At 40.9% G+C, this 25,043-nt stretch overlaps 1 protein-coding gene across 2 annotated transcripts in view; it reads right to left on the bottom strand.

Moving 5' to 3' along the window:
- SLC12A2 (solute carrier family 12 member 2) overlaps positions 1-23,387 on the bottom strand; it is a 110,387-nt gene extending 87,000 nt beyond the window's left edge. For both annotated transcript variants that reach the window (XM_007188581.2, XM_057540694.1), the window contains exon 1: positions 22,151-23,387. In XM_007188581.2, the coding sequence (XP_007188643.2) occupies positions 22,151-22,885 (735 nt within the window). In that variant the 5' untranslated portion in view covers positions 22,886-23,387. The remainder of the gene's footprint in view (positions 1-22,150) is intronic.
- Positions 23,388-25,043: the final 1,656 nt, after the last annotated feature.

Raw genomic sequence — 25,043 nt, 5'->3', positions numbered from 1 at the left:
TACATATCAAAGGTCATAACTCATACTCTGCTTGACCTAAAAAAAAAAATACAACTGAAACACAAAGGCTAGGCTTATTGATGATTTCTCAGTAAAAAAAATTCTTAAAAAATCAAGCTATTGTTTCTTCCCTAACACCAGAATTTTCTTCAGTATTTTAGAGACAACCTAGGATGAAGACAGATTTCTTTTTAAAGTGATAAACAACAATAAAGCTTTAGGAAAAAATACTTACCCAAGCTTTTAAAAAATTACAATTAGAAACCTTAACACTGCTTTCACTGGCTCTGTAACCTAGAGTACAGTATTGTCTTCTGTGTACATCCTCATCATGGGCACACCAACACACTTTTCATTGATAAATGCTTTAGGTACACATTACACTAAAATGGCAGTTATTTTCTTTCTTCAGACATCCCAGTTACTAAGTCCACAAGACTATCATCTCAAGTATACAAAGTAGTGTACATGGCCTTTGCGACATCACTGGACAAGGATGTTAATACCCATGAAAGATGATTGTGCAGTGCTCAGAATGATTTATGATCATGTTTTTTCCAAAGTTGAATAAAGGTGGTTATCATTGTACAAAGAAAAATCAAGACTGTCTAGACAGTGCAACTTTTGAATACAGTTAGAATATAATAAAACACATTTCTGGCAAAGCCTATTACCAAATATATTCATTTTTATACAAATTTATTCTTTTTACAGTTAAACTAGTAAAGACTTGGCAAAAGTATCTTAGCTCAGCAATTTCAGGCCATAGTAGGCAAAAGACAGTAACCTACATAATTTTTTAAAATTTGGGAGGAGGGGAAAATGTTTGGGCTTTTATTTTGGCTTACTGGTGCTTTAAAGAACAACTGAGCAAAGCTGTACCAAACTATCTCTTTAGGTCTATGGCTGCTACAATATTGTTTCCAGGTAGACTTAAGGATGCTCAAATATGGACACTTTTTGAAGAGGGAAATGTTCCAGTCCCTTAAAATAACTTCTGATATTTTTCTGTTACTTGAAGATTCTACAGTTGCAAAAAGCAGTTTCTGAGCATAAACCACAACCACATCCTTCCACTCATTCATTAAACAAATATTTATTAATCAGTTTTATCAAGAACCATGCTAGGGACTTTTCAGCCCTCCCAGAGTTGGTATTTTTATAGTAGAGGCTAGAGATGACAGGTAGGTTTTCTATCTTCTATCTAGGGCATTTTCTACTATACCAAGAAGCCTCTATTAGTTGTTTAATCCAGTCAAAAAAAAAAAAAAAAAAAAAACGGTTGATACCTCTTTTCAAGTCACAGCCTCTCTGTGACAGTTTCCTAATCTGTAAAATGGAGATAATAATCCCTGCCCACCTGTACCATTTCCTTGGAGTCTCAAGACTGTAAATAAAGATCAATGTGTTACAGCCACACAGAGCAGCTGAGGTTTCTCGGGCTTGACTATCAAGCCAACTGATACAGCTTGATTATAATACAGCAATTTAAGTTTCAGTGCCATGTTAGAAATGTAAGAGGGTGACTCACAGTTACACACTTCAAAAGGATTAGTAGGAAAATTATTCCTAGATGGCCTGGCTTTTCAATGCCCAGCCACTTCTCAACAAGAACAAGATTACATACTCAGTTGACCCTATCAGAGCAAAGGCAGCATTTTCCCTGAGGCTGTACCTGCTCTCAGTACCCAGTCAATGCTGCTCCTGTGGCACCTTCTGGGAAGCTCAAACCCAAATATATTCATTTTTTATGAATGTTATAAAAAGGTCCTCCATGTTATACGGAGGACCAAAACCCATGCCAGTGAGCATCCCTTAACTCCTCTTGCAACTAAGGGTACTCCTCCTTTTGTCCCCACACTGCATCTCTGAAACATATCTTGCATTAAATCTTGGTCATGTTTTATGGATCCATTATGAATCCATGCTTCTGTGTTAAGGTTCATTTATTTAGAGAAACAAAATTTTCTTTTTTTTTTTCTTCTTTTTTTTCTTTTTGGCTGTGTTGAGTCTTTGTTGCTGCGTGCGAGCTTTCTCTAGTTGTGGCGAGCAGGGGCTACTCTTCGTTGTGGTGCACTGGCTTCTCATTGTGGTGACTTCCCTTGTTGCAGAGCACAGGCTCTAGGCATGCGGGCTCAGTAGGTGTGGCTCGCGGGCTCTAGAGTGCAGGCTCAGTAGTTGTGGCACAAGGGCTCAGCTGCTCCGCGGCACGTGGGATCTTCCCGGACCAGGGCTCGAACCTGGGTCCCCTGCATTGGCAAGCAGATTCTTAACCACTGCACCACCAGGGAAGTCCATAGGGAAACAAAATTTTCTATTAGCATTATCTCTGCAACTAGAAAGTGGTTATTAAACTAATACATTAACTTACATAGTTAATGTGAGGATTGTGTAAGATAAGGTATTCGTTTACATAAAAAAACAAAGCTAAAATTATTGAAGATGAAGAAAGCTGCAAAGGAATAAAGATAGGATATAATATGAGATGGCTTTATTTTTTCAATATGACAAAATTATATGCACTGGCTAATCATTTTCTGGCTGCCACAAAATATGCGTCAAACAATCATTTACCCTGCCAAATGAAGACTAGGGAACTATACTGCATCCTAGCATTTTGATCTATGAAATAAAATTTGGATCCCAATCACAACTGATGTTACTTTTTACACAGTAAATCAACCTTACCAAATAATCTTAAGCAATAGAAAAAAAAAAACTACCTGAACTGGAAAACAATGTCGGGGGGGCAGATAATAGCTTATAAAATTTTGCATGCATTTAACAACTACTTACTTAGAAGATGCTGTGTACAGGGTAGTAGCTATGGTAGAAAACAGAGAAATTTTTAAATATACAGAACTGTCTACCCTCATTCAAGTTATCCGATTTCAAATTATTCTGGCAGACCATATCATCTAAATGCTAAAAATTTCTGTTAATTACAACTACCAAAAAGGTCACAAGTTCAACATGAAGGGTGATCACACATAAATAGAACTGAAACAATAATTCATTCCAGAAGTTTTCAATTCTCCCCAATTAATATTTGTACTAAAGGAAAAACAAGATGGAAAAGCCTATTTAGCAGTGTAACAATCTGCCTTAGTAGTTAAATACACTTTACTTCCATCTTTTTCTGAGCAATTCTCTTACTAGTTCCTATAACTACAAACACACTTGGAAAATATAACAGGGAAAAGGATGATTTTTTTCTCCATGACTTTTAAAGAGTTTGACTCTGGATAAGAATTGATGTATAGGTTAGGCAATAATTTGGTTTTGCATGTTTGGGGTAAGGTGAACCCTGGCATAGAATCCAACCCAATTCAAGTTTATTGTGATGTACACAAGATTTTTTGTGCTAAGTAATATTGCAAGATACATCAGAATAGTAGTTTTTCTACGGTCAAGAAACAAAAGTTTCATACAAAATACAGTTGTACATAATCTAGGTTTGGCTATCCAGGACTCATGGGGTAAAATAAGAATTCGTAGTACAGGAGACCCTCAGAATCTCTCTGGCTTCCTTTAATTACAGCCAACATTTACTGAAAGCCCACTGTGTTCCAGACGCTTCCCTAAATGCTTTCACACCCTGTTTCCCTGAACTGGTACATCTTTGAGAGACAGATCTAATCTCCACTTAACAAATGTGCGAACAGTCTTTTGACAGGTTAACTTACCCCTAACCATGTAGCTATTAATGTGGCAAGGCAGAGAATCTTCTAAATGGTAGAATTCCACATATTACAGTGAGCCACGGTGAATTATTTTAAGTTACCTATTTTGGGCAAGGAGACATTAGACAAATCACCCAACTTAAGAAACTGTCCTGCTCAAACTTCCCAATTCCTCAGCTGTTTTCACTCTTTACCTTGCTTCATCCTTCCCTCCTTCCTCTGCTTCCAAATCTATAGAAGCTAAGGGTTTCTGACACAGTCCTCATAAAAATGAGAGCAGAAGTTCTGCGCGGTGTATGACACCAGAGGGTATTTTTTAAAATCTCTTTGCTCTTTGTAGAAATTCCCCCAGGGTCTACAGTGTGTGTGAAACTCTTTGCCCTACAGGACTGTTACAGACAGCTGGATCAGACCTCCTACGGAGGAGAAACAATTGCTAGTGTACAGATATAACCCACCTGGAATATAAACATATTAAAATGTTTAATATGAAATTGTGTCCTAAATAGAGTTATACGAGTTATTTAACTTTAGGAGCTTATTTGGAGGCTATGGTGGTAGACAGGGTAGTTAAAACAGACCAATAAATCGTTCAGTTTCTATGTTACCTAGAATTTTCTTTTTCCAATTAAAAACGGACATTAGCAGTGCAAGCTAGCCACTCCTTTTGATCAAATGCTCTGGGTCATACTAGGTTCCTTCTTCCCGTACATGCTTTACCATTGCAACCTCTTCACCCCTTGGTCCACTTACACATCCATGCCCTTTCAGGAAGGCTTGAAAAAGAAAATTATCCACACAGAATTCTTGAGATTTGTCATCAATGTTTTATTACCACACATAGTAAGATTTGACATGATTAAAGAAAAAGTAAATATTAGTCTGTTTTAGAAGTCTCTGTATTTTTCCAATCATACACCACTTTATTATTTCTATTAATTTTCCTTGAAGTTTTTATACACCTTCAAAATCCTATCCTTTAAGTTAGAAAATTACTGAAAGAGTTCTATCAAATATTTAATTTGATATAATACTGCTTTATTGCTGAAATGTTGATTTTAAAGTATTTTCTCCTGGGGGACTTTTTGCTTGCCATTCCCTGTCTTTAACACACTTTGAAGATGGCTGGCTCCTCAAACTGTAGGTCTTAGCTCAAGTGTAGCCTCCTTCCCAGACCACCCAACATATAGTTTCTTCTCAGCAGTGCCCCTTTTTTCTTCTTCATAGCATATATCACACCCAGTATTTTTTTTTTATTCAGCTCTTGTAATCTATGTACCTACCTCCACTCCTTCAATATGTATTAAAATGGAAGGTTCACAAGGGTACAGACCTCTCCCTGTCATTTTTAATCAAAGACATAGTGAATGAATATGGAGTCTTTATGGGCAATCCCTGTTTTCCAAATAATGTCCTGAAATAGTAACAAGTAAAATTTTAAGTGTCTGCTCCTGAGTCAGATCCAAGTTCAAAATCTAGCTCTGCTATCACTAGCTATGTGAACTCTGGCAAGTTAACACCTCTGGCCCTCAGTTTCCACATCTGTAAAATGGAGATAATATTACCTATCCCATAGTGTTTGAGAAGATAAAGTGAGAAAATATCATGATTGTATAGAACACAAAAACTCTCATACACTGCTGGTGGGAATATAAATTGGTACACAACTTTGGGAAAGAAGTTTGGGCATTATCTTCTTAAGCTGAAAAAAATGCATACCTTTTAACCCAGCAATTCTACTCCTAGATATATCCCTATAGATAAACAACACTTAAATGAAGTAGGACACTTATATTAAAATGTTCATATCAGCATTGCTAAAAATTGCCAAGGACCAGAAACAGTCTCAAACATCCACAACTACAGAATTGTAGCATTTCATATAATGGAAGATAATTAGCAATACAAATGAATGAATTATAAATATACACAAACATAACAGTGAGCAAAAGATGACAGATAAAAAAGTACTGTATGATTGATTCCATATAAAGTTTTAAAGCAGGCAAAACTAGACTAATGGTCTTCCAGAATCCATAAAGGTGACAAAAACAAACAAACAAAATACCAAGACCGAGACCCAAATAAATGATCACCATTAAGTCAGGACAGTGGCTACTTTTGGCACAGGGAGATCAGAATGGGGTGCACAGAGGGTTTCTGGAGTGCCAGCAATGTTCTATTCCTTGATCTGGGTGGTGATCACTTGATTAAGTTATTCATTTAGGCTTTATATTTTTTTTCTCTGCTATATACCACAATTCTAAAAAGACCTTTAGGGCTTCCCTGGTGGCGCAGTGGTTAAGAATATGCCTGCCACTGCAGGGGACACGGGTTCCAGCCCTGGTCCGGGAAGATCCCACATGCCGCGGAGCAACTAAGCCCCATGTGCCACAAGTACTGAGCCTGTGCTCTGGAGCCCACGAGCCACAACTACTGAAGCCCGTGTGCCTAGAGCCCGAGCTCCGCAACAAGAGAGGCCACTGCAATGAGAAGCCTGCGCACCACAACAAAGAGTAGCCCCCGCTCACTGCAACTAGAGAAAGCCCACGCAGTAACAAAGACCCAACAGAGCCAAAAATAAAATAAAAATTTAAAAATAAATAAATAAATAAAACCATAGGGAAAATGTCTAAAAAAATAAAATAAAAAGACTTTAAAAGATTAAAAAAGAAAATGTATTAACTGCTTGGTACATTGTCTGACATTAACAGGGTAAGCAGTTGATAAATTTTGGCTATTATTATAAACAACAAAAAAGTGATTATTTCAACTGCCCATGGGGTGAGTTTAAATAACTGGATGTTGAACAAATACACAAAAATAAGTACTGCAAAACATTATTAATCTAGACTCTACTACACTGCTTCCTATAATACTGGCAGTTTAAGATTACCTCTGGAAGAATAAACAAAAACACTGACCTATACATAGAAATATGGCATCTCCATTCTGAATGGTGGCAAAAGATTTATTACCTACACCATCAACAAGTCAATAGGATATAGCGTGAAGAACCTGGCTTTGAGGACCAATGATCACACTACTAGAAATCTTTTGTTACTTCTCTAGTGCTAAAAATGTGTTTAATAAATGAGAGCTTCCTCCCTGTGCTGTTTGCTTTGGTGGCAACTGATAAGCACATCATAGCAACACTAGCTAGGGTTAATATTAGATTGCACAGTAGGAGAACAGAAGCAAAACTTCTGGGCCTAGCTTTATTTAAGCAAATTAAATCACTGTTACTGACAGCCAGAGGAGTGGGGAATCTTCATTTCAGGGCACAGTTAGTATAAAAGAATTCACTGCTTTCTTTACAAGCAGCTTATTATTGATTTAAAAAAAAACCCAAAATTACACTTCAAAAAAGTGAAAGTTCACCAAAGAATGGTATTTAAATCCTAAAAACAAACTTCTGAACTAAAGTATCCATCAGGATACTTTAGATAAAAATTTCTCATACAGTTTAATAGCATCTTCTTAATACCAAAGTAAGCTAAAGTGTTAAATTAATATTATGAAACAAAGCCAAATCAGTAACTAAAAATGGATGCATACATATGCAAATTTAGATGCCAAAGTGGCTGGGCTAATTCTAACCATTTTTTCATTAAGTACTAGCCAATTATATCACCCCGAAGCTACCAACATTTCCTATCCGTGCTGTCGGTGATTGGTGTATTCAGTGTAATGCTCCCCATACAGACTATGCTCTCAAAACAAAGTATTGTTTTACAGGAATCCAATCTGCTCTGGTTAACAATGGTCTATTAATATCCAGTGGCATTAATGCAAAGCTCAAAACTCAAGTGCCACAGATAAAAGTGGATGCTGTGACCATGTGACTTTACAATGAACCAAGTCAGAACTGCTGATTGCAGTCAAAGAATTCAGTCCTCTACCTAGCCTATCATGTTCAAGACTGAGTTACAACAAAATGCATTATGCATAGCATAATTTATACATTATTTCAAATCCCACACAACTTGCTAATGTCAACAAATAGCTTAAAAACATTTTAATTCAAGTTACCAGAAAACTTATATTATTAAGTGATACTGGAAGGTGTAACTGTGTCATTTACATTTCAAATTGTTTTATTTTTAAAATAAGGAGAACCAAAAGTTGTCAAAGATATAAATATATGACTTACAATATCCTAAATGGGTAAAGTATTAGAAAAGCAATATACATGGAGAAACACACGATAACAAAAACTACATTTAGCACATGGTATGCACTTGGTAGTTCATGTATTTCTCACAGGAATATGTGCTATTTCTCACTATGAATTATCATCTTTCCCATTTTCTGTAGAAGGAAACTGAGAATCTGAAGTGGCAAGTTCTTTTTCTGAAGGTCACACAAGCATTAAGCGGAAAGGCCAAGATTTAAACCCCTGACTGACAGCTAAACTATCTATGTATGGAATAAAAACTAGGACAGATTGAAAAAAAGCAAAGACCAGAAAGGAAATACTCTTAGATAGATACAGCTGCACTGAGTTTGCTTTCTTTTTCAACTGAGAGCACTTCCCCAAGTGTGTGTAACTTGGATGGCTTCAAGTGAAGCCTTCCTAGCTTGAAATATTAGAAAAGAGAGCCCAAGAGCCAAAAGAGGAACTAGAAATTAAGTGGGAATCTCTAGATAAAAAAACAGAATGATAGCGAGGGTAAGCCCCAAATCTCAGGTGACCACTAAATCACACAGGTACAGGGGAGGATCTGCACCACACACATACACACACACACACCCCCACAAAGAGACAGGCTAAAAAAGCAGCAGCTGAAAACACAGGACACAACAGAGATATCAGGTACTGCATAGTGGGGAAAGAGAACTCAGTGTGCAGTTTGAATCTAGGCAACTTAAGTACCTGTTAGAACAAAAAACAATAATCCTTACGAGAATACTGAAAAAAACAACTACAATGTGTTCTCTACATACAAGTCTAGTCTTTAACCCAAAATATTACTGAACAGGAAAATATAACCCATAATCAAGAAAAAAAGTCATTAGACATTAACTCCAAGTGGGCCCAGATGTTAGATATGGGAGACAAAGACTTCAAAATATATATAATGAATATATTAAAAGACTAAAGGTAAGTACGGTATCAGTGAGTAACAGATGGAATCTCAACAGAGCAATGGAAGCTATATTTTAAAAATTAGAGATTCTTAATCTGAAAATCAAAATTAAAAATTCATTAGATGGATTCAACAGCAGAGTGGAAATGGCTGGAGGAAGCAGTGAAACCCATTAACTTACAGATACAAGAAATTTAAACCGAAAAAGGATCCACACAAAGAGAAAAGCCCCTATGTACAAATTCCTGAAAGCCAAAGGTAAAGAATATATCTTGAAAGCAACCACAGAAAACCAATGTATCATATACAGATGAGCAATGGTATGATTAATGGCTGTCTTATCAGAAACAATGGTGGGCAGAAGACACTGGAAGTGCATACTCAAACCACTGAAAGAAGAAAACCCTGGCAACCAGGAAACTGACATCCAGAAAAACTATCCTTCAAAAGTGAAGTAAAGACATCTTCAGATAATAAAAACAAAGAATTTTGTTGCCAGTTGACCTCCCTTACAACAACTACTCAAGGAAGGGAAATAGTATCAGATGGCAACACAGATCTACAAGAAGAAATGGAAGAAAAAAAAAAAAGGAAATAAAACACCATATAAGCATTCTTTCCTCTTTTTTTAAAAGTCGTAGGACTTTTGTTGAAAACAAAAAGTACAACACTGTATTGCTGGGTTTGTAATTTACATGATGACCAAAGTACGAAGAAAAGTATTCTGTTTTAAGGTTCCTATATTTTAGCTGGAAAAATTCAATATTCTCTGTAAGTGGAACAACCACTGAAATAATAATGCAAAGAGATATATAACAAGAAAGTAAACAGAATTAAAATGGATATTAAAAAAGATCTGATTAGCATAGAAGATGGCAGGAAAAGAGGATGAGAGGAACAAAAACGGGTACGAAAACCAACAAATAGCAAAATACCATGCCTAATAACAGCCAAATCACAATAAATGTAAATGAACTAAAGAGTCTGAAGAGAAAATGCAAGTTATGGTACACATATCATATGGTACATGTATGAGAGTATCATAAAAACATTCACTTAAATAGAAGATTACTATGGGTGACATAGGAAACTGATTACTTATGATTAGTTATTTAATGCTAGGTGGGAAGAGTAGGATATAAAATCATAATTTTTACATGTATATAAAAATGCAAAAGTGTTAAGGATTTGAGGTCTTTAACTTTCTCTGTTTTTCAAACATCCTATATTATCTTCTCTTCATAATGATACGGTAATAAACATTTTAAATAAACAAAGTACAATGAAACCCTTGGAGTAAATTTTTAAAGTGTTGGTTCTGAAAAGGACTAATACTGAGCCTCTTAAAATGTGATACTCTAGGATGACATGAGACTGAAATTTTCCAAAAATGTGTAGTTGGCTGACTCTTTTTGTACTGAGATTTAAAACACCATGGTTACTTTGTACCAGCACTATGCTAGATGGAGATACTGTGACAACCAAAACTCAGGTCCTGTCTCTGCGTCTACTCAAGAGCTATTCTAGACTGCTATTTTCTGCTTTTTATGATTTTCTTATTTTCTATCTGTATAACATGCTGGTCATCTTTGAATCCACCTCTGCCAGTGTTCATTTTCCCTTCTAATCTGCCCTCGTTCTGAAAACCAGAAGGCCATATTTGTTATAACTGTGTATAAAGTTTAACTATGTAGTCCCCAAGTGCAGGTGTGCTGAACCCTTTTAAATGAGGCCTTTTTGTTGTTATTGTTGCTGCTTTGCTTAATTACTGAATCAGCTTTGTTTCTAATCAGCAAATCTGCCAAATAATTGGGACTGAAATAGGTGAAACGATAATTTTTCAAGTCCTACAAGCCAAATCTATTATTTCTGGAAATTTACAGGTAAGCCAGTACTAAGAATAATTTATCATAAAGCTTAACTTCTAAAATAGTATAGCCTGATTATTTATGTCTGAAACCATTAGGTTCTATAAAAGAGAGGTAATATCTCACTCCAGCTATTCCATGTGAACTCATCAGGATTCAGACTTACCAGTTAGTACTTGTGTGTCTGACTTCCCTACAGGATTTGTCCTAGCACCTCACATGTGAGCTTTCATTAACATGTCTATGTTTAAATCCAGCATCTACCACTCACTGGCTGTGAGACTTAGGCAAGTTGCTATTAGCCTCTGAGTTTGTCTATCTGTAAACTAACTGGTTTGGAAGATTACTGTGCACAGACTACAGACTGCTCCTGAAACATGACAGATGTTGAATAACTGGTAACATTATACAATTCATTATACAGTTATCTAAGGGTTAAATCCAGATCTTTGATAGGTTCCTACAGTAGGATGGTTCAAAACTGACAATCAGCATATCAAAACAAACAAACAAAGCAACAAAAAACCCCACAGCTATGTACTACTGTCATTAATGATAACCAAAGTCTGTCTAGGACATTGGTTCTGAAACCTGGCTCTCTGGGAATCACCAGGAAAGCTTTTTTAAAATGGCATGTATATTCTTTGGGAGAGAGGAATCTGTAATTTTTCTCCAGGTAATTCTTTTAGAAATTTGGGAATCACTGGTCCAAAAGAAAAGGGAGACAAAGAGCTAGTTTCAAAGAGATGCAGCCTTACCAAGTATTAGTTAAGTGCTTAGGCAAACCACAACCTTGCAAAATATGACTGCTACTCTAAGACCTTCTGAAAACCCATCTCCTCCAAAGATAGATTTGAAGACCAAATACAGATACATGAGTTAAGAGTGCTTTGGAAACTTAACACTTTATACAATATTAAGAAATTCTTCACAGCCTTTCCAATATTAAAGACCCTTTCCAATACTAAAGATCTCCATTCTCAGAAAGAGATAAATTCCAGTGATTCAAAACGAATGTTTCATTGAGGGCCTAATATGTTTAGACAACTTTATTTAAGGAAGGATCTCATGCAAAATTAGAGAAAATTTGACTGTTTAATAATTTTAAACTAGTGCTGACTATTTAACATGGAAGAAAAGGAAGGGAGAAATCCAAGAAAGGAGGAATGAGGGAAGGGAAAAGTTCCTTTAAATATCACTTCCCCTGACAGCACTGGCTAACTGATTTCTCTGTGATGAGGGAAATGTTCTGTATCTTCACTGTCCAGTATGGTAGCCACTAGCCAACATGTGGGTATTGAGCACTTAAAATTTGGCTCAAGTAAATGCATTTTCAACTTTAATTTATACTTAGTTTAGGGACTTCCCTGGCGGTCCAGTGGTTAAGAATCTGCCTTCCAATGCAGGGGACATGGGTTCAATCCCTGGTCAGGGAACTAAGATCCCACATGCCGCAGGGCAACTAAGCCCACACACCACAACTAAAGAGCCCACATGCCTCAACTACAGAGCCCATGCGCTCTGGAACCCACGCGCCACAACTACAGAGCCCACACGCTCCGGAGCCCATGCGCCACAACTACTGAGCTGGTGCTCTGGAGCCCACGCACCGCAACGAGAGAGAAGTCTGCACGCTGCAATGAAAGATCCCGTGTGCTGCAACTAAGACCCAATGCAGCCAAAAATAATAAATAAATATTAAAAAAATAAAAAATAAAAAAATTTAGTTTAACAGCCAAATGTGACTAGTGGTTATAGTATTGAAAAGTGCAACCCTAGAACATTTAAACATTTACATTACACTTTTGGGAGATACAGACAAGAAAAGCAGAAGAAATTTAAAAAAAAAAACTTACTTTGATTCCATTTATAAGAAACCTTGTTATACTTAAATTTTTTAAAAAATATTTTTCTGTTGGGAAAAGATCTATCCATACAGTGAAACTGAGGGGTCCAAATATTTTCTACTTTATCTTCAATGAACTAAAACACAACTGCCATGGGAATTAAAACCAAAATAGCAAGAACTTACAGAGTATTAAACTGTAGGACATTGGAATTAACATCAACTGGGAGTCAAAATGGTTGCTGCAAGTTCCAACCATGGCTCTGCCAGTTACGGGTCTTATGATTTTGGACAGGTTACTTAGTTCTTTTGTGTCTTAAATTCCAAATGTTCAAACTGGGGCCATCTGCCTGTCAAATGTCCTTTAGAGGTTCTAGATGACAATATAAGGTACATAAAAGACTTTAAGATTCTTCTGTACTACAATAATTTATAAAGAATAGTTCTATTATTCAACGTGTATTGATTGAGGGTCTACTATGTAGTAGGGACATAATGATAAACAGTCACAGACATAGTCTGCTTCTCATGGAGCTTGAAGTCGACTGAAGTTTACTCAAACAACCACCTTAACAAACATACTCCCAACTAACTGAAATAAGGGCTAGAAGAGAAAAGAGGTTTGTCCTAGACTGGTCAGGAAATAAAGATTGAAGTGAAATATTAAGACTGAAAAGTTATCAGTGTGGTATGGGGGAGAAGGGAGGAAGAATTCATGGATAGTATTACATACAAAGGCACTATGGCCAGAGAAGTACTGTGCCATTGAGAAACTGAAACACTAAAGAAGAGGCAGGCCAGAGCTAGACAATGCAGGGCTAATTTTAAGCCAAGGAATAACATGATCAATTTTGTTTTAAAAAGATCACTCCAGGGCTTCCCTGGTGGCGCAGTGGTTGAGAATCTGCCTGCTAATGCAGGGGACACGGGTTCGAGCCCTGGTCTGGGAAGATCCCACATGCCACGGAGCAGCTGGGCCCGTGAGCCACAATTGCTGAGCCTGCGCGTCTGGAGCCTGTGCCCCGCGACGGGAGCGGCCGCGATAGAGAAAGGCCCGCGCACCGCGATGAAGAGCGGTCCCCGCACCGCGATGAAGAGTGGCCCCCGCTTGCCGCAACTGGAGAAAGCCCTCGCACGAACCGAAGACCCAACACAGCCAAAAATAAATAAATAAATAAATAAATAAATAAGAAAATCCTTTTAAAAAAAAAAAAAAAAAAAAAAAAAGATCACTCCAGGCACAATAGTAATAGGAGGGCATAGTGAATAGGGGAAAGCAGAGAAGGCTACTGGAGAGATATGCTACAGACTGCTCTAGGATGGTAGCAGTGAGGATGAAAATAATATTTAGGAAATAAAAGTGATATAAAGAACTTGGTGATGAACTGGATGTAGAGAGGTGAGAAAAAGTGTCAAGGATGACTCAGTTTTCTCACTTGTGCAATATGATGAATGGTGGTACCATTCACAGAGACACAGGGCACACTGGAAGAGGACCTGGGTGGTTTTGTTTTCAGAGGCAGAGGAAGAAAAATCTTAAGTTTGTGAGTGTGGGGTGTCTTTTAGAAAGGAAGCAAAAACGTCCAGCAGGCTCTGGATGCCCAGAACTCACAAACGGGGTATTAGTAGGTGACAAAATTTGGGGAGCAATTAGCCTACAGGTGATATAGACAGGGGATATACAGAGAGAGAAGACAGCAGAGGAAGAAGGAAAGCCAGAATCAAGCCTAGAGGATGGCCAGTTTAGAGACAAAGGAAAATGCAGAAGACACTGGGCTGAAAGAGCCAGAGAGAAAGAAGGAAAACTAAAGGAGAGAGTGGTGTTACAGAAGCCAAGGAAGTATCAGGAAGACTTCAAAAGAATATCAAATGCTGCTGGAAGGTTGAATGCTGCTGAGAAAAAAGGTTTGCTGGAATTGGTGATAAGGATGGAGGAGGTCACTGGTGACTTTAATAAGAACTGTTTAGGTGAGGGGCTTCCCTGGTGGTGCAGTGGTTAAGAATCTGCCTGCCAATGCAGGGAACACGGGTTCAAGCCCTGGTCTGGGAAGATCCCACATGCCACGGAGCAACTAAGCCCGTGTGCCACAACTACTGAGCCTGCGCTCTGGAGCCCGTGAGCCACAACTACTGAGCCCATGTGCCACAACTACTGAGCCTGCGTTCTAGAGCCCGTGCTCCGCAACAAGAGAAGCCACCGCAATGAGAAGCCCGCACACCACAAAGAAGAGTAGTCCCCAGTCTCCGCAACTAGAGAAAGCACTCGCACAGCAACGAAGACCCAATGCAGTCAAAAATAAATAAATAAAATAAATAAATAAATAAAAAACTATTTAGGTGAAACGATGGGGTAAAAGTCATGCTACAGCAGATGATCAGGGTCCTCATAGGTCCTTTAAGTCTTCCTCCACTGGAGTACAATAAAGCCTGCTCTACCAAGCTACCTACCCGCAAAAAAGCTCCAAAGTGCCTCGCACACTAAACTCTGTTAGAAGCTACATCATTGAAGGAACCAATTCATACCAGCCCAACAAAGAACCATCCAGAGGTTTCTAGTATTCTTACCCTAGATGAATAGCTAATTTGTCAGTGTTCAGGAACAGCATAGTGAAAACTTAAGGCAGAGAAATTTCTGAGCCCAAGGGTACTATGACTACACCAGCCACAATCAGCTTCTGCAGAGAGACAAGATTCCACTAAGCTATGTTTGCCTTTCAGACTTCCCCCTTCTTCTAATCAGAAATCCCCAAGTCCTCCATGGGCTCCAAGTTTTTCATAATAGCTTTAAGAAAGCACTATTACAGGTTCTAGTGAAAAATGGAAGAATCATAAATCCAATGGCAGATGATAAATTTCATATTTAATGAGAAACCATTGATATATTTTTAACTTCAGTATTTAAGTAGTTTTCCTTGTCCATTCCTCACTCTCTCACTTTGTGGAGTCAACCCACTAGTTCCCTACCCCTTTATACTCTATTTGAAAAACTACCGGTTCTCATGGTTTTACCTGAAATTTGTAGCATAAAAGCACATTTTTATACTACAAATTAAAACCCATTTTCTTAGGTTCTATTATTTCACAAACCAGTAGCTGCAATTTTATAAGTGTTTGCCCCATTGTAGAACTAATTTGTAGAATGAAACCCAACTCGAGTCCACCTCCCAAACTTGCTCTTCCCAGTCTCCCACCTCTTCATAAATATCGACTCCATTCTCAACAGGGGAAAACCCCCCACCCAAACAGTCACCAAATCCCAACAATTCCACCTTTTAAACATATCCAGCATCTAAACACCTGTCATTGTATCAAACACTATCACCTTCATAAAAGTCATCATTATCTTAACTAAAACACTGCAATAGGCTTCTAACTTGTTTCCCAGCTTCCACTCTTACCCCCTTACAGGATACTCTCCACACAGCATGAGAGTGATATTTTAAAAATGTAAGTCAGGTCATGTCAAGTCTGTGCTCAAAGCTCTCCATGATTCCCTACATCACTCAGGGTAAAACCCCAAGTCTTCATCACGATCTACCAAGTTCTACACTGTTTGTTTTTCACTATTGCTCTAACCTCCTCGCCTATGACTCTCCTGCTAGCCACTCCAGTCTTGCTGGCCCTCTTGTTTCTCAGTCATGCCAAGCATACCCCAGGCACACTGCCATCTCAAGGTCTTGGTGTTTGCAGTCCTCTGCCTAGTGTTCTTCCCCTCAGGTGTTTTCACGGTGTTTTCAGTCCCGTCTAGTGTCTGCTCATGTACCAGAGTGGGCTTCTCCAACTCCCCCAGAATAACACCACCCCAGCTATCAGCATCTATCCACCTTTCGGTTTCCTCACGGCAGTTACATCTGACCTATCTGTTTACTCTCTCCTACTGCTAGAATGAAAGCTCCACAATTCTGTTGTGCTCACTGCTGTAACCCCAGCACTCAGAACAGGGCTATTATTGATGCTCTATCAAGATTTGTTGAATAACTAAATTCATATTCATTTCACTTCAGCATGGAGCCAATTTGATTAGTGCTACAGACGTTACAAACACGTATGAAACATGTAATCAAAAATTAGTGAAAACAAACACACTCAGTACATAAGAACCTAGAAACGCTCTTTTGGTCCTTCAAATTCTGGCCTAACAAGATTGGGAATGTGACTATGAACACAAACACACATAGAGAAGACACTGATTACGATAGCAGCGTACAGATTTTTTGCCAGATTTTAAATCCCCAAATTTATCTTTCCTTCTCCCCAGGCAGTTAGTTGGTATATACTTGGAGAATGTGTACAGTCTTACAGGTAAATCAGACTTCAGCTCTGGTGTCATGGGTTTAGAGGGTGGGGCCCCTGGCAAAATTGTGAAACAGTGCAAGTTTGTGCCCTGAACAAATATTTCTGATCAAGGTCCCACCTTTACTCATTCCTGGACCTACTCTATTCCTTATCCCCAGGGATGTGACCCATTCTGGTTCCCCCAGGGCGACCTTCAAAGACTCAACCTCTGTACTGACATGATTAGTAGTGTGTGGAATTTCTTGTCCAAGACTCAGCACAGCCCATTTAGAGCAGCAGCTACACTTGTTTAGTGTTTTAAAGTCCCTGTTAAGTGGGAGGAACTGCCCACCCTGATACACTCGATAAAGGAATCTTTATTAACTACCTATTCTCTGTCTGGAGATGAATGAGACACCAGCTCAGATCCTAGTGAAAGAGACAGTCATATTAGTCAGTAATTACATTATCACAAGAATTCCTCCTCTTTTCTCTCAGTTATGTAACCATTCTACTCTCAGGAGGTCAAGATAGAAGAGTGATGTCGGCAACCCCCAACATGTCCCCCTCAACATCCCTGCCATCTCAGAGCAGGTCCAGGGGATAGGGAGAAAGAAGAAATAACAAGAAAGAGGAGCTACTATGTCCTGGCATTAATAAGTAAAACCTGGGTGTGAATGCCAGCTGTACCACTTCCTGTTGAGAGTGGCATTAAGCAATTTCTTCACTTTTTATGACCCCATTTTATCATGAGTAAAATGTGTATAAGACTTATTTCTTAGGAATTAAATGAAAAAACCAACAAGTTCAGTGAAACATAAGACACTTGATATAGCTGTTCCCTTGACCTTTCCCTTTTTATTAATGAGAGAGGCTAAAAGAGAGAGGCCACATACAAAGATTTGACATACCACCAGCAAAAGGCTCCAAACCTTGGCCTACGGACAACTCTGCAATGGTAATGCAATCTTTTCAAACTACTTTAAAACTGCTTCTAATCCAGTAGGAGCTATTATGGATTCTCCACCACATACTTTTCCACATTTGATAATCATGCTTTCCATCATACATGTTGAAGTTGTCTATCAAACACTTATTTGTTTACCCCCCACTTTTTACTTTCTTCTTGTAGGGGCAGGAATCACTACTTCGGTTATATTCTTTGAAATACTTAAAAAAAAAAAATCAATTACTGGCATATCTCTGAAGACTTTGTGCCTTCTTTAAAACACTTTTCTCTCAGCTTCCCTGACACTGCTCTCCTGGCTATTTCTCACCAGCCTAACAGCTCCTTCTTAACTTCCTTTGCTAGTGTTGCCACAATCTCTCGTAGACTTTTAGACATTCCCCAGGCCCAATCCCAGACCCTGTTTCTGTTCTCTTATTTACCCACTCTCCCCAAGTAATTTCATGCATGACTTTAGATGATAAACACATAAATATATATACACGTACATATGTATGTAAATATATATGTATATACACATACACACATATATTTCATATACATATAAAATATATTCTGCCCCTTCGCCCTCAAAATGACTCTTGGACTAAGATATCTTGCAGGCTACTCAAAAGCATTCTTTCTTTCCTCCCCGATCTATAGTCCTTCTCCAGCTTTTCCCATCTTAGGCAAAGTACCAACCATCTATTCAGCTGCTCAAGTCCAAAAGCTGGGAATCAGCTTCTCGTTCACTCCCACATCCAATCCACCTACATCCCACTCATTCTGCCCCCAATCCTTATTATCTGTAAGGAGACCACAGTAAAAGCTGCTTCCATTCTCACCCTTCTCCATCCAGCAATCAAAAGGTGTCAAAACAAAACAGACCAGGTTGCTACCTCACACAAAACTCAATAACTTCCCACTACCTTTATAATAAAATCTCATACTGGCCTCCTTATAGTTCTTTGGACATACCACTCTCTCACCTCACTATCTTCACAGATTTTGGTCCTTTGGCCTGGAATACTGTTCTGCCCTATCATCAACTTAGCCTTCAGGTTTCAGCTTCAATGTCATACTTTGTATACCCATCACACAGACGACTGTTTAAAAATGGATAAGTTTATGCTGTATTTTCTTGCTTTTGCACCTTTAAAATAATAAGGTGCTTTCATTTTGCACTCTAAGTTAAGAGTTGTTTATTACTTTATTTGGTAATATCTAATTACAGTTAAAAAAAAAAAAAAAAAAAAGGCCTCCCCAACCCACCCCACTTAAAATTAGGTCCTATTATATCCTCACCAGCATTCTAACCCTTCTCTTTCATAGCACTGGAAAAAAAAAAAAAGTTTGTAACTAGGTTATTTGTGCAACCATTTGGTTAATGTATGCCTAGAGTATGACAGAGTCAGTATCTGTTTTGCTAATCACCGCATCATCCCGCAGTGCCACAGCCAGGTGGCCCTCACCTAACAAACTCTTCTCCCCAGTAAATATTCGATAAATGGAGAACTCATGGGTCCTAGCCCTAGAATGGCTGCATAATATAGCAAGACGCACCATGGTTATTTAACTATTCCCCTTCAGTTGGATTCTAGGCAAAATACTTTAAAAAGTCACAGTGCTGGGCAAAGAAAGGAATTCACGTAGAAGACACTATAGTCCTTTCCCCCAACAAGTTTCTGGAGTGCTTTTCTTCTACTTCTTTTGTTCTTCCATAGTTCCTAGCACAAAGTTAGATCCATGGTAGATATTTAAGCATTCAGTGGCCCAAGCAGACTACATGACAGTCAATCAAGAGCTAAGATTAAATGTTATAGAATTCTAAATATTATGATTTCACCTAGAGCTACAAGCATTAGAAAAGGTTTTAAGGAGTAAGAGTCAATCTAAAAAGTGAAGAACAACTTTTGGGAATCTAGCCAACCTATACTATCAGCCCTCCCCTGCCCTCCTTCAACATTGGTTTATCTATAGCCAGATTTGTACTCCTTAACATGACACATCTCTTTAATCCATTCGCTCAATTCTAAACAAAATTATCTTCAAGAGGAGGTTCTATGCTTATTTAACCTAATAAACCTTTTTCGCTGCCCATAAAGGGCCCAAATGGTAAAAGGTAAAAAACTACAAAGAATTCATTACACTACATGCTGCACAAATGAAAATCTGAACATAACATTTTAGATACTACATTCACTGAAAAAATGCAGAAATTAAGAGAATCTAAAACTGAAGTCCTAAAGTTTAACGATGTATTTTCTTAAGGGCCAATATAAGATTGAAATGGTAACTATACTAGCTATTATTTTGCAAGCGCTGAACATGGGCCTTTGCATACATTTTTTCCCCCTAATCTTCAAAATAACTCTGAAAGGTGAGGAAGCTGAGGCTGAGAAGCTAGGTGACTTCTTCAACTACTATACATCTAAACAATACAGGTGTTCTTTTTTATATACTGCGAACTGACCAAAAACACCAAACAAAAACCTGAAAATTTGGAGAACTGGAAGGGCTTTGTTATTGACAGAATTTAATTTAAAATAACAAAAACTTTCCTAGGAAGCATACAAGATCAAGGTATATAATATCCTTCAATAAAAAAAGCTTTTAAGACTTACGGGTAAATACAGACTGTTTTACTACTAAACTACAGGGCTTTGGTGAAATAAATCTGAAAATATCTATATAATATTTTCAATAATAAAAATGCTCTAAAAAGGAAATTACCAGCTATATAATCTGCTTTATGAGAATTTTTAGTTTTGAAAGGAAAATATAATAGATTTGAAAGAAACTACAGGAATATGAATAAAATAAGTGTTTTAAAAATCGTTTTTCTGGGCTTCCCTGGTGGCGCAGTGGTTGAGAATCTGCCTGCCAATGCAGGGGACACGGGTTCGAGCCCTGGTCTGGGAAGATCCCACATGCCGCGGAGCAACTGGGCCCGTGAGACACAACTACTGAGCCTGCGCGTCTGGAGCCTGTGCTCCGCAACAAGAGAGGCCGTGATGGTGAGAGGCCCGCGCACCGCGATGAAGAGTGGCCCCCGCTCGCCGCAACTAGATAAAGCCCTCGCACAGAAACTAAGACCCAACACAGCCAAAAATAAATAAATAAACTTATTAAAAAAAAAAAAAAGAAAAAAAAATCGTTTTTCTTCTGATATGACAAAATACCATAACAGAATGAAAGGAGTAGTACTACCCAAAGCTAAATGATGTCAGGCTTTTAAACAATCAATAAGCTGTAAGGGTTGGGACCTCGGCAATTATTTCAATGAATGTTATGAATGTTACATTTTCAAACACTGGGGCAAGTACAGTCTTGTATGAAATGACTGTATGAAGTCAAATAATCATATCCAAAAGAAATTACATACTTTCTGTATTTAAACTTTCCAACACTTCGAGCGTGTCAACCTATATGGTGCTAACTCTGCATTCACAAAATTCCATCAATGTATTCATTATACACTTGTAAAGGCAGACTTCAAGTAATCCCAAATCATAAAAAATTATTAATCAAATCTCAAAAGCATCAATGTCATCTCAAAAGAACGATTTTGTACCCTGAAAAAATACAAGTTGTATGCGGCCATAAAAGACAGAATTACAGAAATCAATAGAGTTTATAGGGATGGTTTTCTGTTCACCAAGTATAACTACTTACACAAGACCCCAGAAGGTCTTTCTGGACATCCTCCACAGAAAAAACAATTCTATTTCTCTCTCCCTCTCTCTTAGACTCTGCCCCCCGCCTTTTTGATGTAACCCTCTTCCAAAAGGTTTACATTATAAAAAGTGGATTTATGCCATTATCAGGAAGAGCTTGTCCCAAGACTTAAGATTTCTATATCTTTGCACATTCAAGATTGCAGGAATTGAGCTTTAATAATTCATACACCACAAACACACCCTGCTAAGATTTTCCCTTCAAATACTAATGTTCCCACTCTTGGGACCCCTAACGGGTGTACATAACCCACACAACAACAACCTCTAAAAAAAGACACGGATGGTAGGTGCTCTCCACTCCCTCCTGAGAAACGTCCTCACCACCTAAACCTCCTGCACATTCCCTTCTCGGGGCCTAAAAGTACAACTGTCATTCAGAGGGATGGTAATTGTTAAGCGTGGGTGAGGGGAAAAAAAGCATACACAAGATATATAACTGGATGGGGGAGATTGTTAAATGCAGCCTCTCCGGTATCACGTAACTAGCCTAAACCGCTGCCAACTTTTAAGAGATTAAGTTACATTCCTCTGCAATTCCACCCTTGACAGCTGAATCCAGAGATGCCAGCGAGTCGTGCACGTCCATTCACGCCGCCTCACCAGAGGAGAGCCGGCAGCTACATCCCGCGGTCAGCGCGGACCAGCGGCTGGGGAGGAGTGGGGGCTGGCGAGAGGGCTGCAGAGAGGGCCGGGAGAGCTCACCTTTTCTAGCTCATCGTGGAGCTCCGCCAGGCTGGGCCGGAGGAGCTTCTCGCCCAGCTGCGCTGCCGTGTGCCGGTAGTAGTCGATCCTGGGCACGGCGTCCATAGTGTTGTGGCCAAAGGTGCGCAAGTAGTAGGTGTTGGTGTGGGTGTCATAGTAGTAGTGCTGGTGGTGCCCACTGCCGCCGCCGCCGCCCGAGTGCAGGCTGCTCCCCTCGCTCAGCACTGTGTCCCCGCCGTTCTGGAAGTTCACGTTGGGCCCGTCGCCTCCGATCCCCACTGCATCCGACATGCTCTCGTCTGCCGAAGAAGAGGCAGCCGGGTCCACGAAGTTCACGCGGAAGCGGCCCTTGGCTTCCTCGCTGCCCTTGGCTAGCCCGCTTTCGCCGCTGGCTTTCCCGTCCGCGGGGGTCTCCTTGGCCCCCGCCCCAGCGTTAACCGCCGCCGCCGCCGCAGCCGCCCGCCCGGCATTCTCGGAAACCAGATCCACCTGGAAGCGGCTCTGGCTCGGGGTGGGCCCCAGGGGTCTGCCCAGCCCGTCACCGGCCGCCGCGGCGCCCTCCCCGCGGACCCCGCCGCCGCCCCGGCTCGCAGTCGCAGCATCCTCCGGCACCAAGGGCACGGCCGTGCCGGGCAGGTCCATCCCAGCGGCGGCCAGCGCGGCGGCTGGAGGCATCTCCCCGACCCCCGCCAGCCTCGCGGCGCCGGAGGAGGGCGCCGTGGGCCCCGGCTCCATCGCCGCCCGACGCTCGGCGGACCCGGAGAGCCTGGCGGACCTGGCGGGCTGCACACCCTCCGCGCCCCCGGCCGGCGGTGGTTGCTGCCGCAACGCCAGGTGAGGGAGTCGCTCTCCAAGCCGCGCACGCGCCGCCGCTAGCCCGGGCCGGCACGAACGCCTCCGGCAGCCGAGTCTGCGCGCGAGTGCGGCGGGCGCGGGGCGGGCCCCGCTGTTTAAAGCCTCGGCGGGGCCGCGGCGGTGGTGGCTCCCGCTGCAGCACGCGGGAGGCGGGGCCCGCGGCTCCTCCGCCCCTCAGCCCGCCCACCCGCGGTCCCGCAGTGGCGCGCGGCGGAGGCTCCCTCGGCTCTCGGCCAATCCCGGCTCCTGCGCTACCACACGCAGGGATCGCGTCCAGCCCGTCCACGCCGGGCCTCGGGCAGCATGAGCAACGCGATCCGGGAGCGGCCAAGCGCCGCCTCGCCGCCGTCGCCGGGAAGATCTCTGCGCCGCTACCTCCTCTTCCGTCGCCCTCCTCCCACCCCCCCACCTCCTTCCCCCGCCCGGCTCTGCGGCGAAGAGGAGCGGGGGGCCCCCGGCCTCCTTGCTCTCTCCCCGCCCCTGGGGCAGCGCGTCAGTGGGCCGACAGCACAGGCCACGGCAGACCAGGCTGCGGACGGTGCCCGGCCCACCCGGCCAGAGAAGGGGCGCGCGGGCCCTGCCTCGGCTCACGCCGATTGCTGATGCTCCGGCGGCGGCTCCGGAGGCAGTCGCCCGCTCGCTTTTTTTTTTCCTTTTTTTTTTTTTTTTAAGTTCTAAGCTCTCAATATGGGGCCGAGCCGGCGAGATCTCGCGAGATGCTGCAGGGCTACCGGGCCGCTTCCCCTGCGGCACGTGGTACCCGAGGCGATGCAGGAGCGGCGGGCGGCCCTGAGCTCCTGCGGGTGATGCCGGGGGTTTCCCGTCCGGACCGCAGGTGCTTCCGGAGTTGCGGGCAAGGTGCGCCCCCCGGGGAGGCGCGGCCCCGGCGAGGCCTGCTCGGAGCTCTGGCCCGCCGCGACTCCCCTCACTCACTCCAGGCCTGAGCCTAGAGGGAGGCAAGATTTCTTCTGTGCTGCCTTTGAGGTGTTTACCTGCCTGGCAGCGTTAGATTTGCATAACCAGATATTAATTCCAGTCGTGATGCATTGGGTGTGTCCACATTTCCTATGACACCTTCATTTTAAAAGCTGTGATGTTTGAAGGTGAGAAGGGAGCCTAGTTGTGATACCATATTGTTTCAAGACGATTTTTAACTGGAGGCATTTGCAAAAAACAGAAATGAATACACTGAGAGCAATAACTAACTGTGGAGCACTAACCGGGAAGTTTCGACGTGGTTTAAGTTGTGAAGACTTCCGCTATTTCAAGTAAAACAGAAAGGTACTTCTCCTGTGCAGGCCTATTTTCTCTTCTGTAAAAAATAGGGGAATATAATTACTTTGCAATTTTCTTAGCGGTAGAATCCCATTTTTAACCTAAATTCTACCCACAACCCTACATAAACAGATAACCATGAATGGCTTCTTCCATCACTTGTCTTTTAGTTTTGTATTGATGTTTACGTAATTTTTAATTTTATTTATGGGGATAAACACATCCTTTGCTGAATCCTGAAAGCATGATCAAAGAGAGGCAGAGTTTGCGGAACTGTTTGGAAATACCGTGAAGAAAGCTGCAGCCAGGCAATTTTCAAAAAATTGTACTATCCGTGATTTTATTTGACATTCACAACTTTTCGTCTCAGTTTATTATCTCTGTTGTAAAGATAGAGGAAGGAACCGCTCTTGGATCATGGAACCACAGTTTTTAAAGTCCCTCATGAGCTGTAGTAATATTAGCAGAAAACTAGAAGAAGCCAGAACAAGCAGGTGGTCCTTTAGGCAGTACAGTTTCTACTACAAGATTGCTGCCTTAGTAGCTGATGCGTGTGGTACCTTTTAGCTCCAGAGCTAACTTGGTGGCTGTGGGTATTCAACATTCATTGATCTAAACAAATAGTAAGCACCTACTATGAGGTGCTCTGTGTTACGGGGATACAGCAATGAGCAAAACAGACAATCCCTTCTCTCGTGGAGCTCATAGTCTAGCGAGAAAGGCAATAAACAAGATAAATAGGTAAAATATGTAGCATGCTAGT

This window comes from Balaenoptera acutorostrata, chromosome 2, assembly GCF_949987535.1.
Source record: "Balaenoptera acutorostrata chromosome 2, mBalAcu1.1, whole genome shotgun sequence".
In the NCBI taxonomy this organism is placed as follows: domain Eukaryota; kingdom Metazoa; phylum Chordata; class Mammalia; order Artiodactyla; family Balaenopteridae; genus Balaenoptera; species Balaenoptera acutorostrata.
This window is presented reverse-complemented; position numbering and strand designations above follow the sequence as displayed.